This window comes from Dendropsophus ebraccatus, chromosome 3 (assembly GCF_027789765.1).
Source record: "Dendropsophus ebraccatus isolate aDenEbr1 chromosome 3, aDenEbr1.pat, whole genome shotgun sequence".
In the NCBI taxonomy this organism is placed as follows: Eukaryota; Metazoa; Chordata; class Amphibia; order Anura; family Hylidae; genus Dendropsophus; species Dendropsophus ebraccatus.
The window spans coordinates 157,292,303-157,308,310 of record NC_091456.1 but is presented as its reverse complement, the minus strand read 5'-3'; the positions used below and the strand labels follow the sequence as shown (position 1 = coordinate 157,308,310).

At 41.0% G+C, this 16,008-nt stretch overlaps 1 protein-coding gene across 1 annotated transcript in view; it reads right to left on the bottom strand.

Annotated features, from left to right (window-relative positions):
- The window catches only part of MAN2A1 (mannosidase alpha class 2A member 1), a 123,256-nt gene that overhangs the window by 13,628 nt on the left and 93,620 nt on the right, over window positions 1-16,008 (bottom strand). Inside the window, exons 11-17 of the mRNA XM_069962977.1 lie at window positions 15,238-15,352; window positions 10,927-10,994; window positions 10,519-10,684; window positions 8,464-8,697; window positions 7,983-8,105; window positions 3,765-3,876; window positions 2,975-3,108 (exon numbers count right to left, since the gene is read on the bottom strand). Of these exons, the coding sequence (XP_069819078.1) occupies window positions 2,975-3,108; window positions 3,765-3,876; window positions 7,983-8,105; window positions 8,464-8,697; window positions 10,519-10,684; window positions 10,927-10,994; window positions 15,238-15,352 (952 nt within the window). The remainder of the gene's footprint in view (window positions 1-2,974; window positions 3,109-3,764; window positions 3,877-7,982; window positions 8,106-8,463; window positions 8,698-10,518; window positions 10,685-10,926; window positions 10,995-15,237; window positions 15,353-16,008) is intronic.

Below are 16,008 nucleotides of genomic sequence, written 5' to 3'. Positions count from 1 at the left end.
TGTCATTCTTCCGACGCTCTCCCGAGCAGCAGAGAGTCTCCGATTAGACGCCCGTCTGCTAGGGAGAGCTTCGGGCATCCCTGGCGCAGTCAGTGTACGTCACACTGCCTGCGCCGGGGAATGGCACTGGAGAAGACGACGAGCGGGGGCCGGGAACGGGCTCAGGTGAGTTAACTGTTATTTTATTCATTTAGCTGCAGTTAACCCCTGCCTGACCGTAGCAGCGCTGCGGTCAGGCAGGGGTTAACATTTCCCAGAGTATATTAGGAAAGATGGTCACTTATAATATCCAGTCATCCAGAGTAGGAAGTACTGTGGTGATGTTGCTATTCCTCTGACGTCTATAGTTGTCACGCATGCATTAGCACCTTGTACCTTACTGATAAGGCTAAACTAAGTGCTAACGCATGCGTGACAACTATAGACGTCAGAGGAATAGCGTCATCACCACAGTACTTCATACTCTGGATGACTGGATATTATAAGTGACCATCTTTCCTAATATACTAATGTCCTGAAAGCATATTTTGAATGAGCCTATCGAATCAAATCAATTGGGGCTACAATCCCGTGACATGACCGCATAATTCTTCTGATTTGCTCCCACCCAGTGCAGGGAGCTCTTACACCAAGTTACAATTGTGAAAAGCTGTAAGCTCTTCTTACAAAACGCTCTCAAAGTTATTCTTAAACCAAGGTACCACTGTATATGAACAAAAAATTTAAAAAATTTTAACCAATAGGTAAATTTAGGCATTTTGGGGGCCAGCACCCCTTGTTGGATTCAAAAATTATGGATTCGGCATCTGTAGTGCATTAGTGTTTCTGTAAATCTGTTCTTGAGAAACTCAAACTCTCAGTATGTGACTTATTACTCATGCTTATATTTTTTTTTTTACAGAAATACGGATGCCCAAAAGTTACAATGTATAGAAAATAGCAGATCCCTTTGATTTCTATGAGAGAAAATCTGGATCCGCACTACATGCACATGTCTTTTTTTTTTTTTCAGGACTGGTCTGCGTCCTTGTAATCTAGTGATCGTGTGCATAGCCCAATAGCTGTCAATATGCACCAACTAGAGTATGGAAATACGGGTGGGTAGATTACGGGATGTGTGAAAAAAGCCTTACTGTAAAACACCAGTCTTAATAGAGCAGCCATAATAAGTGTCCATAGGCACTTTTTGATGTCTCGGGGGAAAGTAAAGAGATTTGGAGAAAGGAAAATATGTGTTCACAGCGCAAACACTTGAGTGTCGGTACATCCAGTTTGTCATGTGGCTTGATTTAAGTCTGGTGTACAAGTACACTGGTCTTAATAAAATGTCCTCACAGTTTAAAGTGACACTGTCACCCCCTATTTGTATTTTGTCTGCTCTCCACAGGTGTAAAGGGTAAATGTTACAGCTTTCATTACTCATTTTATATCACACCTCATGGTGCTTGTTCTGGTAAAAAGTAGTTTTTATCACCTGTGGATTGGTTTGTGGGTGGGGCCTTGTGGCTTATGTGCCACATCGCTCCGCCCCTAGTGCCACTTAGCCCCGCCCCATCCATGACGTCATAGCTGCATAGGCCCCGCCGCCCTCAGCAGCCATTGGAAAGGCCAGCCTAAAGCTCTAGGCCACACACCCCTAGATTGTCCCACACCAATGGCCACTGAGGGGGTGGGGCCTATGCAGCGACTATGTCACAGATGGGGGCGGAGCTAAGTAGCGCTAGGGGCGGAGCGATGTGGCACATAAGCCGCAAGGCCCGTCCACATATACCAATCCACAGGTGATAAAAACGATTTTTTTTTTTACCAGAACAAGCACCATGAGGTGTGATATAAAATAAGTAATGAAAGCTGTAACATTTACCCTTTACATCTATGGAGAGCAAACAAAATGCAAATAGGGGGTGACAGTGTCACTTTAAGGCCGGGTTCACACGCTGTTTGATTCCATTCTTTAAGTCCAACCTTGTGGCATCTCAAGTTGTGGCAGAGTACCTTACTACTTTTTTATTTTTTGTTAAACAGGCAAATTTTTTTGTGTTGCATTGCATTTTGGACTGTTCACAGGAACACTTCTTTAAATCCTTGACCTCCAAATAAGGATAATTTTCCTGCAATCTCAGGCAGACTTAGGTCAGTCTGGGGAACTGTTTTGGTAAATGATGTAGTAGCTACTTGAAGAGTGTTTCTAGGTAGCCAATCTTTTATAATTCTGATTGAGGTACCGATTTGGTATAATTTTTTTTTTTTAACATCTTATACGATCCCCACAATGGTACTTCCATCTAATGGGCCTCTATCAACCTAAGGTACATACAATAAAACTGTGGAATCCACCGACACGTCTTTAAATTTCTTCAAAAAGATTCTTTTTTTTTTTTCCAACCAATTTTTAAGTGTTTCGCAGCATTTTCTTTTTGATCTTTAACACACTCTGCCTTTCGGCATAAATAGCACAGAATGTTCGAACTGTATCCTTCTCCTACGGAATTGCCACAAATATATCACGTGCGCCAGATTTTTTTAAATTTCACACGAATGGGCTCCCACAGATTCCGCTCCACAAACGTCGCCGACAGCCGCTTCCCCTTCCGATGCGAGTAACGCTACAGACTATTGGCCCAATAAGGTAAGCAATGCTCCAGCAATTTGTCAATTTAATCACTTTCCTGAAAGGAGTCAGGGATTTGATGAAGTCCCTGGCTTTCTTCAGGGAAACGATGCAACTGCGTAGTCACTTCATTTTTCCCCAGTATTTGATCAAATCTCTGGATTCTATAATTTCCCTGCAACATATACACTCTGGCCGGGATTCCATTCATTTTCAATGCAAAAGATCTTTTGCATCAATTCAAATTGCAACAACAGCAGTGATTAATTAAAAAAAAATATTGTGTGAACGGAACCTAACAGTTACATGAACAATGGTGAACACTTTTAGAAATTGTAAGAATGGCTGTAACAATTATCATACCTGGAATCCATTAAGATCAGAATAAAACTTGTTCTGGCTGTTTACGTCTGATGTTATCCTCATGACAATTTCCCGATTAAATTCCCCTCGGATGTCCACAATATTAGTCAATTCCGGAGCCTGCCCTTCAAGGCCTACGGGTGGGGGATAGATAAAACAAATATAATACAACAATGTACCATCGGAATCTCCTTGTAGAAGACGTGGATCAATTTATTAAAGTAAAAAATAAAAAAAAATCTCTATATTGACAATTGAGTGAACAGCTGTGTGATCATCCACTAAGGTGTTGGCAAAACAATTTTTTTTTTCTAATTTTATTTTCTTACCTAAGATTTAGTTCTATGCACCTAAAAGAAAAAGTGCATTCCCCCTTCCCTTTCTATGTTACTAGAGATGAGCGAATCAATAGAAATGAGGCGAAGCCAATCCTCCCAGGGTGCTGGAAAAAACTGGATCCAGTCCGGGGAACTTCTCCCAGTTTTTCAGGACTGGATCCATCTTTTCCCAGCATCGGGGAGTAGGGCACAGAGCGGAGGAGACCTCAAAGCTCTGCAGCCTGATGAACAGAATGCTCATAGGAAAGGAGCGGTTCGCTTCACTCCTACTGTACATTTGCTCATCTGTACAGGGAACTTCAAATAGATGAACCCTATGTACTCCTCACAGTTGTCAAATTCTGCAAAAAGACTGAAAAACAAAGTTTACAGAACAGGCAAGATGACTTAACATACTTCATAACGTAACCCCATATGGAATACTGCATGTGCACACTGCCCTGAAGTCTCACCTTGTACATTGTAAAGCCGTGCCGTGTGTGTGACATGATTGAAGTAACAAACAACTTCACAGAAGACATCCCCGCGGGTGACCCTCACCATTGGTGGATCGGACACATAAGGCTGAAAAGGAAAACAAACCTGTGAATGTTTGAACATGAAATAGAAGTTCCTAATAATGCTACCAAAAACAAAAGAACCTTTTTTGTAAAGTAGAGTTACCGCACAATTTCTAAAATTGTTAGATACAAGAAAACCAAACCTACCATAATGATTATTGTCTTTTAACAAGTTCACAATTCATTGTCTGCCGTCCATGCATCACTCCATGTAATAGGTGATGCGCAGTTGACAGCTGATTAAAGGGGTGCTCCAGTATATAGAAAATAAAGCAGATTACCCCTCTACATTTCCCCAGTGTCCTCCTGCCTTGTCTCTTCATTCCCCGCAAACACTTCCGGACCAAAGACAGCCTGCTCAGCCAATCACTGATTGAAGCGGGATAGCGATGTAGTCAGTGATTGGCTGAGAGGGCTGTCAATGCAAAGATGGGTTACAAAGGCTCCAGTCAGTGGGTAACGCAGAGAAAAGGCAGGACGACAGCGGGGGAGCATGGATAGGTAAGCACAATCTTTATTTCTTTCTGTATACCATGTACAAATTTAAAGCAATGACTACATAGACATTGCTAACGATATCCGTGCAGCCCTGGCTGCACAATCATTGTGCCGTATAATAGGCTCTATAGGAGAGACAACTGGCAGTTTGGGTGCTCGCTCTCTCCTTGGCACAGAATTTTTTTTATTAAATATTTCCTTAAAAGGGGAATTCCCAACTTCTCCATTCCCATTCACCTTTTGGCAGGTGCTGCACTCCTCCTTTCTTGCTGACTTCAGTGGTGTTCTGTTGTGTCACTCTGCCACTTGTCTGAACTTACTGAACTCACGTTCTTGCTGATTTTAACTTGTATATAGGTAACGTGTGATTGTTCAAAGGTAGATAATGTTATCTGTATAATTACATGTGCGCTTGCTTAGATACATTGTGATCTGCACAACTCTGATAAGGACATGACAGTGCCATAAAATACCTACTAGAATAAACAATGAGCTTGCCCTGACTTTGCGGCTGTTATTTCTGCATTTGCTTACATACATAATAGTGTGTGTGTGTGTGGGGGGGGAATTATACATTTATGGGCTGCCGAGTGCCCAGTCATTCCCTGCACACTGTGCAAGCACGGCCATTACTGCTGGATCACAGTGGTGGCTGTAACTCTAGGCAATGGGCAATAAACAAAGAAGAGATTGATGTATGAATTTCCAGAGAATAGACCAAATGCAAATTTCATTGTTTTTACGTTGTTAGTGTATTAAATTTATGTTGAGGCGGGAATAGCCCTTCAAAAGGAAACCCTATTTTACAGCTTAAGTCTACATTTAACTTTTACAACTACTTATCTAGTCCAGATTTTGAACATAATTATTTCCTAACGTGAGGGTCCTTTTACACGGCCGTGCAAGGATGCAAGCGAGCGCTGATCAGCGAGATTGGCGCTACTTTGCAGTGCCTTCAGAGGCAAGATGGATTCTGTGGCCGGGCTACATGAACAATCACTGTGGCATTCATATGGCCTTTGAAATAAATTGCTATTGGCCGCACATCTCCTGTAGACACAGGGAGATGTGCCGCCAATAGTTAGGCCGGGCATCAGCACAGGGCTTACCTGGGCAAGTGCCAGAGCCCCTGCGCCTCCAGAGGCCCAGAGAGGGAGAGGGGCCCAGTGTTCTGTTGTTCAGCCTGCTCGCTGTAGTGCAGGGTAGGCGCTGAACATCAGAAGACACAGGAGAAAGAGCAGGACCTGCCAGCGTCCTGCAGAGAGGGGCATCTCATCACATGATTGGAAGGTCCTCAACCTAATTGTACAGTGTGGAGACCAGCCTGGCTGAGAGGAAGAGGGAGAAGACTTAGCTTAATTACTGTGTGTGTGTTTCAGTCAGTGTCTATGTCAGTCAGTCAGTAACGTGTGTGTCAGTAAGTGTCTGTGTATATTAGTGGTGTCTCAAGTGATAGTGTGCATAGTGTGTTGATGGATGAGGGGCCCGCTGAGGCTCTGTCACCCAAGGGCCCGCAAAAACCTGGAGCCGTGGTGATAAACTGAAGACACAATCCAGGCAGGAGACAGAAGAATTGCTAATGTTTCATTTGGATGTGAGTGGAGAAGAAAACAACATAAAATTGGTATCGGAAAAGCTTCTCTGCTACTTTTCAGTAAATCTTCTACAATCTGATTCCTTGTGGTTCATCTTATGTACATTAACATGGGTGATGAAAAAAAAAAAGTTGCAAAGCAAACAAATGAAACTATTTATCAGACTAAACAATTTTCTATCAATGGTTTTTAATACTACTATGGCATCACCTGTGCACTAGTAGAAGCTTCCCTGTTAGCCTGCATTCACACAAAACAGTATTTCTAAGTCCATGTTTCATATGGATTTTGCCAAGAGGCAGGCCGATTGGGGAAAGCAGCAATATTTTTATACATGCAATCCATTTTCTTTTTGACAAGAGATGTAGATGAGACACAGGCTAGAGAATATATGCCCCCATGGCATACTATGTGCTACAATGAACCTGACTTCAGCCACGTCTTCGCTATTCAGTAACTGCGGACGTTATTTGTGCATTCACATTACAGTTTTTATTCTTATTAATTTGCATCTAATTAATCCCAAAAAAGAATTTTCCAGAAGCTTAACATTTTAGATACTGTTCTACATTATGTCCCTTAGCCACTAAATAAATGTACGACAGGAGCAGTCATTTCACCATTAGAATTGTGAAGAGGAAACCCTCATTTCCATAAACTGCTGCCAGGAAAGTATAATGATATGCACAAGTTCAGATGGATTTTTTTTTTCCTTTAGCAAAATGCACATGGTGAGGAATACAAAACACAAAAGAGTGCCCAGTGCTGAACATCAGGGCATGAAGCAATGCTGAGGAGGAAAAGCGCCTACAGAGGAGAAAATGACTAACTTTAAATAAACAGTTTATAAGGGGAACCCTCTTGCTCACAGACTCGCCACCAATAGTCCTGAAATCTAGTGTGACAATATGAGAATAAATGCTGCTGAAATGTCTGTGTGCACCGCAGACGGGAACTGCTCAGCCACACAGTGCACACTGCTTGGAGCCGAACCACAGTTATGGACGTGAATACTGATCATGGGGCTAGATTTTCAGCATTTGGACTGTGTTATGAGATTTCATAGATTATGGATTGAATAGATCAAATAACCCCAGTCATTAATTTCTACCCAATTCCTTTTTTGTCCTAACCTCTAGATAAAAAGTAAAAAAAAAAAAAAAAAAAAAAAAAAAAAAAGTAGGAAACAAACCATGAAAACAAGAACATTAGTTTTACTTCCATCTAAGCAGCGTTAGACACTTCACTAAAATTCTACAGGTTAAAAATAAATAAATGAAAAATCGGGAAATAGATGAACTTACAACCTAGTTAAAGAGGACTGGTGGCTGAAATAAAACAAAATGTGGGTTTACAAATTGAATATATGATGCTGAAGGTAGTGTGAAAACTATTTTCGTATTCACCCCCTCCTGAGCCTGATTTGTGCTTTCTCAGGATGATACTTATACCCAGAGCCTAGCATGTACATGCCTGTTTGAAATACAGTCCCCACCCTCCTGACTATTCAAGAAAATTTCAAATAGTCAACAAAATATTAAACTTGCTATTTCTGGGAATAGAGTTGAGGGGGCATTGCAACAAATTAAAAATGACCACAGGGCCTCTTTAAAGGGAACCTGTCACCCCCATGCCGGGGTAAAGGCCACCAGACCCCCCACTAGAGACCCTTACACTTAACCCTCCTCTCCAAGTTCCGCGCCTGTCGCTGGTCCCGGGATGGAGATCTCACTGTCGGAAGACCGGCGCGCGCGCTCCAGAGAGGAGACTGGCGCCCATAGAGAATGAATGGAGCCATTCATTCTCTATGGGTGTCGGACTCATCTCTGGAGCGTGCGCACACGGCTTCCGATGGGGATATCTCCGTCCCAGGATGGGCTCCAGGCGTGGGACTTGGAGAGAAGGGGTAAGTATAAGGGTCTCTAGCGGAGGGGTCGGACGGCCTTTACCCCAGCACAGGGGTCGACAGGTTCCCTTTAACATTGAATGGATGTATGGGATTCCTATATGCGCATACCTTGGCATCACCATCAGGCAGGAACAGGTAAGCTCCACTTTTATCTCTGTTGTTTGTAGTACCATACCAGGTAAAGTCTATTCTGACGTTATGGATTTTTCCATCTTCCTTTAGTTTCATTTGCTACAAAAAAAAAAAAGTGTAACCAATGAACATCCACAACTCTTAGTGTCCACTACTGGGTTCATAACATCTTACGAATAGGCCTCAAAGTCTCAGATTAAGTAGGGAGTTTATGAACAATCATAAAACAAATATCCCCCCAGCAAATGACAGGTTATGTCCACAACATTTTCCCAAAGAGGTCAATGCCCCCCTTCCAGATTCTTATGCTTATATGCAGAGTAGAAGAAAAACAGCTGTCCTTTTAAAAGACAGACAAGTAATTCTCACCCCCCACTCACCCACTACGATTTTTGAAAAACAAACCAAAACTACGAATAAAATATATCCATTGTGTGGAGACGTGTGAGCTCCTTACCTCCAGTAATCCAGAGGTCTGTGAAAACCAAAGCTTTACATAAGAATTCTCTATAGTTAAGTCGGTAACAATGTTATCCAGCTCATTGATGTGGAAGACTCCATCAGCCAGGACTTTGTTACTCCTTCCTCTAGTAAAGACAGTATATTCAGCCTTCACAGACTCTGCATCTTCTGCTTCCACAAGCTGGTAAGTAGCTAGGCCAAGAGGTGGTAAGTGTGCCAGAAATGAAACCTAAAGGACAGAATTGGGAAGACAACACAATGATATAAATAATGGATTAGGAAATGGCTAGTGAAGAAATGATAACGTTTCACATAATAGACACATGCTTTATTTAGACTTTACATTGAAATGGTCATTTTCAGTAACTTTTGTCATGTCGGCAGACACCTTAAAAGCTACTGATCGCACCAGGTATCCCTTTGGCTGTGATACAAAGATACATTCATGAGGAGTGCACTCCACTCCATGGTCAGCGGGACATCAGATTACTTTACTTCATAGATTTTAAGAGAGCAAATGTGTTAATTTGATTGACAGTTGGGGAGTGAAGTGCACTGCCGAAGCACTCCCCCGGCAATATCTCAGTAGCCAGTGCCAGCAGTAACTTTTTACATGTCTAGGTATATGCCAAAACTTACTAGAAATGATAGCAATACTTTAAGAGTAACAGTCTATAGCTGAAGGTTTCTTTCTTCTGTCTACTGGGATTTGTCCTTGTTTTTTGGCAAACAAACATAAGGAGGTAAAATACAACTGTTTAAATTGGCTCTAAATGTGTCAAGACCCTTGCCAACACACATAAGGCAAAGAATAAAACTTTTGTCTCTCTGTTCTCATGTGGAAACAGAATATAAATGCTAAGTGTGCAATTTAGACAATGCTTATCACAGTTAAAGGAACTGTCCAAGATTAGAAAAACATGGCTGCTTTCTTCCAGAAACAGCACTATACCTGTTGATGAATGGTGCCTGGTACTACAGCTCAGCTCTACTGAAGTAAATGGTGCTGAGCTGCAATACCACACATTACCTGTGCACAGGTGTGGAGCTATAGAAACAATCTGTTGGCTAATCAGAGCTTTTCACCAGCTAATAACCAGGTAATGTATAGTGAATAAGACATTGACTTACAATATTGCCACTGAAATAGCACTTTGAAAGCAGTTTTGGAATAGAGTGATTTACTATTACGATCAGTAAAGCGGTTCTCTTTCTGGACTATTGGCTATGCATACATTTTCATAAATAACCTTCTTATCTTACTATTCAAGGCTGAAAGCACCTATCATAGGGTCACAACATGAAATATCAGGCTGTCCTGCATCTAATAACCCCATTTCAAGTAAAGCTGTGTTCCTAGAATATATACCGTTGCCGTATTAAAACCAAGGGGAAAATCTGTGACCTACTTTTTCAACTACTGAAACAGGCCAGTCTTTACATATTTAAAGGAATTGTTGCACTATTTTATATGCAGGACTGCCAAATATGTCATCCACTGCTCATATCAAAATGAATAAAGGCGGCAGCAACTACTTTTTACACAGAATACAGTATATGGCTATGATCCCACGCTGTAAAGCAGGATTCAGGATTGCAGTGTCAAACAACGGCCGGCGTTTTACATGTTCCTGCGGCCGATACTGCTATGCAGAATCATCATTTGTGTGCACAGAGGGTTAACTACGGCCGCTGTTCACCAAACTGCGCCTATAGAAAATAGAAAAGTTCATTTTTTCCTACGGCCCTGTGCACACTACTACTAGTTGCACTGACAGCTGTGTTCACTGCAGCGGCGGGAAACTACAGCCGCTGTTTTAAATGAAAACCGTGGTTTTGCGTTTTTTATGCTGTGTGAACATATAGGGGGAGATTTATCAAACTGGTGTAAAGTAGAATTGTCTTAGTTGCCCCTAGCAACCAATCAGATCCCACCTTTCATTTCTCAGATTCTTTGGAAAATGAAAGGTGGAATCTGATTGGTTGCTTGTTCTACTTTACACCAGTTTGATAAATCTCCCCCATAGTGTGTAACAATTCTAAGCGGTACCTGGTAAGTGTCAGGTGACATCGATGTAGCGCCTTCCCATACCGCACTGATTTGGGCTTTCACGGTTTTTCCTGCAGGATTCAGGACTTTTATTTTTGGTGAACTGACATACACGGAAACCACAGACGCACGCTCTTGCTCAAGTGGGTTGAAAATAACTAAAGACCTATAAAAAGTAAACAAGAGTCAATTTGTAATAAGAACAAAAAAAAAATCAAAAGTTCCAATGTGCAAATCACAAGAGTCACCAGAGCCTGTGTGTATAGTCACACAAACAAACAAAATACAACTTTGGGGTTAACATGTCAAACGTCTGGCCCATGTGTCATATGGCTTATCAGGTTATTACTATTTAAATTGTTTGGATATTGGACTAAGCCTCATTAAAAGTCAAACTCACTCACTCACCTGGGGTGCACAGACACCTTTATGACTGTCTTCTGAGGTAAAGCATCCTGTGCTTTCTGCACATCATCCTGAAAAACAAAATACTAGTAATGAGCTTTAGGCTTCATTCACACGTCAGTATTTTTCATCCATTTTTACAGACCTCGAAATATTGAATCAGTTACAACTAGAGATGAGCGAACCGGGTTGGGGTCCATCCGAACCCGATCGTTCGGTATTTGATTAGCGGGGGTGCTGAACTAGGATAAAGCTCTAAGGTTGTCTGGAAAGCATGGATACAGCCAAAGACTATATCCATGTTTTCCACATAGCCTTAGGGCTTTATCCAACTTCAGCAGCCACAGCTAATCAAATGCCGAAAGTTTAGGTTCGGATGGACTCGAGCATGCTCCAGGTTTGCTCATTTCTAGTTACAACCCATTATTGTCTATGGTGCTATCCATACATCTAGTAAATTTGGGGATCTGCAATCCATGATGAAAAAATATAGGACATGTTGTAATACGGTCCGTGATTACGGAGCGTACACCCCCCCATAGAAGTCTACGGAGAGTGCAAAATTTGCGGAGAGTACATGACAGCTAATAACATAATTTTTGCCATCCCCTCTTACTCTTCACAACCCCTGCAAAAAATGGATAAAAATACGAAACACAATACGGATTGCAAAACAGTTTTTTTCCGGATTGCGGATGAAAAAGAGAGGATTCAGATTATGATCCTTGAAAAGATACTGACGTGTGAATGTTGCCTTAGTGTGAGCAGCAGTATTCCTTCTAAGCATTCAAAACTCAGGAAATAAAGAAGGTCATATGAATCTTTAAAAAAAGATGTACAATTCATAAGCATAGGGGAAGGGATCTACTACTACTGTCTATCTTTAGGATAAGTTGTATGGGTCCTTTTACACGAACAGATAAATCATTTAAGTGCTTGTTTAGCAAATGACAAGCAATGATTTTTTCTTTTAAAACGATAGGCATTGAGACGAGAGGATAAATTGTTATAAAATGTGGGTAATGCGATAGTAATTACAATCATATTTGCATTAGTTTATATACCATGAATGATCGTAATTGCGTTTAAGGGTACAAACCCACTTGACGTATTTGCTGCGTGAGTCTTAAAAATAAGCAGGCAAAACGCAGGTTGGCTTTATACGATTGTTTTGCGTTAAAATACGCAATTGCGTATTTTTGAAGCGTGAAGCTTGTTGTTAGCAAAGCATCAGTTGTTAACAACCTGTGTGAAAAACGCATGTAGCTTCACGCTTCAAAAATACGCAATTGCGTATTTTAACGCAGAACAAATTGTATAAAGCCAACCTGCGTTTTGCCTGCTTATTTTTAAGACTGATTCACGCAGCAAATACGTCAAGTGGGTTTGTACCCTAACAATGATTTTGAAGATGAATGTGATCAACGAAATATAAAAGTGTTACGTTTGTAGTTTGAGCATTGCTGTGTTTACACCAGAAGATTATTGCCTAAATTCAAGAGACTTAATTTTTTGCACTTGTAAAAGGCCCTTAAAGGGGTTATCCAGCCCTACAATAACATGGCCACTTTCTTCCAGAGACAGCACCACTCTTGTCTCCAGCTTGGGCAGGGTTTTGCTGCTCAGTTCCATTGAAGTGAATTGAGCTTAATTGCAAACCGCACCTGAACTGGAGACAAGAGTCGTGTTGTCTCTGAAAGTAAGTGGCCATGTTTTTGTAGCACTGGATATCCCCTTTAAATTTGTACATGGATTTTTAAGGAACCAGGTAACACTAAAATGTTATCTAATCTATAGATCATGATATTGAGCAGTAAGGGTCCATTTACACAGAAAGATTATCTGACAGATTATCTGCCAAAGATTTGAAGCCAAAGCCAGGAATGGACTATAAACAAAGATGAGGTCATAAAGGAAAGCCTGAGAGGTCTCCTCTTTTCAAATCCATTTCTGGCTTTGGCGTCAAATCTTTGGCAGATAATCTGTCAGATAATCTTTCTGTGTAAATGGACCCTAAGAGCTGGGCAGATTAATACATATATTTGGAGAAAAAGATTCAGTATAACTTGTATTTTACTGTTTGAATTTCCTGCTCATTTGTGGCTAAGTAATCCAGTGGGCAGTGTCACTCAGAGATAGGGCCACCCACTGGACTCCTTATCATTGAAAGATCAGACATTTCAAATCAAACAAAGTTATACAGACTCTTTTCCCACAAAGATAAATATCAATATGGACAGGTTCCATTTTGGTGCATGGTCTAAATTAAACTTAATGTAGCTAAGCAGTGTCTATCTCTGCTTATGTGTCATTGTTTTGTGCAAAATGAATGAATAATCTACTTAAAAAAAGTGTCTGAAACATGGACAAACATGGGGACCTGGGACGTGATTTGTTAGGGCCGCTCGGCCAATCAGTAGCCAAGGTGGGACACAGCTACGGCCAGTGACTGGCTGAGCGGGCCTGACACATCACGTCTAGAGATGAGCGAACTTTTCAAAAGTTTGTTCTGTCCGGACTTCTGGATTTTTTTGAAAAGTTCGGTTCGAACGAATTTCTTCGGATTTCATAGTTTAAAGCATCTATATGATACGGGGGTAGTGTATTTGGTTGAATTTAGGGCTCTACGTGCCAGTAACATCATTATCTCAAAGTCAATTTTTTTTATTTTTTTTTTACACTTCAATATTCACCATTACAGGGTCTATGCAGGAAAAAGGTCACAAATGCAGTGAAGGAGCAGTCTCTCCACTACACTCTCGCAAGGGTCCAACTATAGTACTTTTATATCTACATAGCACTTTTTTTTTAGAGTTTTATTCTACTCACATGCACAATGTATATTTGTGCCTCAGGATAACACCTATGTCATATACACGCTCGCAAGGGTGACAGTATAGTACTTGTATATCTGTATAGCACGTTTTTGTTCTGTGCACCCTTTGCTCTCCTATGCCTAATCTATCTACCTATCTATCTTTTGCCCTCTCTATTTTTCTCTCTCAATCACTATATGTTTCTCCTCTCCGCTTTCCTAATAATCTTTTAGTCTTTGCTTTTGTACAATATCTTCTCAGTATAGCAGCGTGCAGCAGCAGTGTTTTGTCACTGACGAGCTCTGTGCACTGCGTTGTGCGGTCATGTGACAGCTCCACTTAAAGCAATATCAACGTCACACAGGGGGTGGGCTAGTGCTAGTGCAACATCCCTGCTGATTGGATGTGTTCTGGGCATCATGGGAAAGTGCTTTTCCTGCCCAGAACACTTCCTGCTATCTAAAATGGTGGCTGCCATTTTAGAACGCAAGAAAAAATAAAATAAATTCAGAGCGGACTTCCAAGAGTCCAAATCCGACCGGACTTGGACTTTTGGAAAAATCTGAACCGGATCCCATACCGGCTGAACTGGTTCGCTCATCTCTAGTCACGTTGCAGGCCCCCACTCAGACCCAGGGGACCAAAGCTGCAGTATACCAGCATCAGTACTGGAGCAGGGAAGGTGAGAGCATGTTACTACTTTCGGGGGAGTTTTCAATCACTCCCTTTGCAGGCATATAAGTACAAAACTCCCCCGCCCAGACAACCTTTAATAAGATGTTTCACTCATTTAGTGAACCACATAGAACGCATCAGGTATAGTAAATGAGGGTCATCTTTTATTAATTCCTGACTTTAAAGGGAATGTATTACCCAGATTTTCTTTTACTGATTAGAGTCCAATACTGAAAGTTCTTCTTTTTCTAACCCATTGAACAGAGAAACTAAAACAGCTTTATAAAAGGATAGGAAACACTGCATATCTAGGACCCTAGAAGAAAAGCAGGATATATATTTTACACAAACTTATTATATTTGCTTTGTGAGAAAAAAGCTGAACATGTATTTTCTTCAGAGTGCCACTTTAACTTTCTGGCATCAGTTTAACAGATTTTTATAGTACTAAAAAAAAAAAAAAAAAATCACCAGCTGCTGTATGCCTTTCAGGAAGTTGTGTAATTCTTTAGTGTCTCACACAGTGCTCTCTTCTGCTACCTCTGTCCATGCTAGGAAATGTCCAGCATAGGTGTGTGCTTGTTCTGGAGAGTTCCCAACATGGACAGAGGTGGCAGCAGGGAGCACTGGGTTGGACTGGAGAAAACTATACAACTTGCTAATAAGTACTAGAAGACCCAGGTTTTATTAAATAAAGGTCATATACAGCTCTGTATAGTTTTCTGTCACCAGTTGATTTGTAAATATTAAATTTTTTCCACTAGCAAATCACAACTATCACTGCTAACTCATGTATATCATATACTGTAACACATTAACCCACCATACTGAAGAACGGAGCTGATGGATTGTAGATGTAGGTCCCTTTATCTTTTAGAATAAGAAGGTGTGCAGAATCTACAATTACTTTCTTCAGGTTCATCAAAGAATGGTAAAGCCTGCAGAGTAAAAGAAAAACAAACCTTAATGTCACAATGTGTGTGTGTACGCGCGCATATATATATTTATATTTAATTTTATTCTTTTTATTATCTTCACCACCCCCACCCACTCACATCTCACATAAAAGCACTGGCTGCATACAGCATGGTTGCTTTCACACAGGATTCGAGCATCTGTAGGGTGGCTGCGACATCTGTGCCACCTGTGAGGCTGCTAAGAATATAATACAACCTCTATAACAGTATATAATAATGTTTTCCTAAACTATAAGACTGATTTACATACGGCAGATGTGGTTGGTAAATCCACAGTCAGCAAGCTAGAGAAAAATAAAAAGGAAATTCACGGGCAGACTAGATGGACCAGGTGGTTTTCTAGGTTTCTAAACCCTATGAAATGCTACAGTTTGATATATCAATTATAGCAAATAATAACAGAGCTCCAGGACACATGTATGATGCAGAATTCCCACAATTTATTACTTTGTATAAAAGTTGTATAAAATTTTTCCATGCAAATGAAAAGGAAGATGAACTGCAGGCACCCTTAGGGCTCAGCCACACTAGCGTTTTTCTTTGTTTCTAACGGATCCGTCCATATTAAACGGATGAGCATAAACTGATGAGCAGACCGATTCAAACTGATTGCAAAA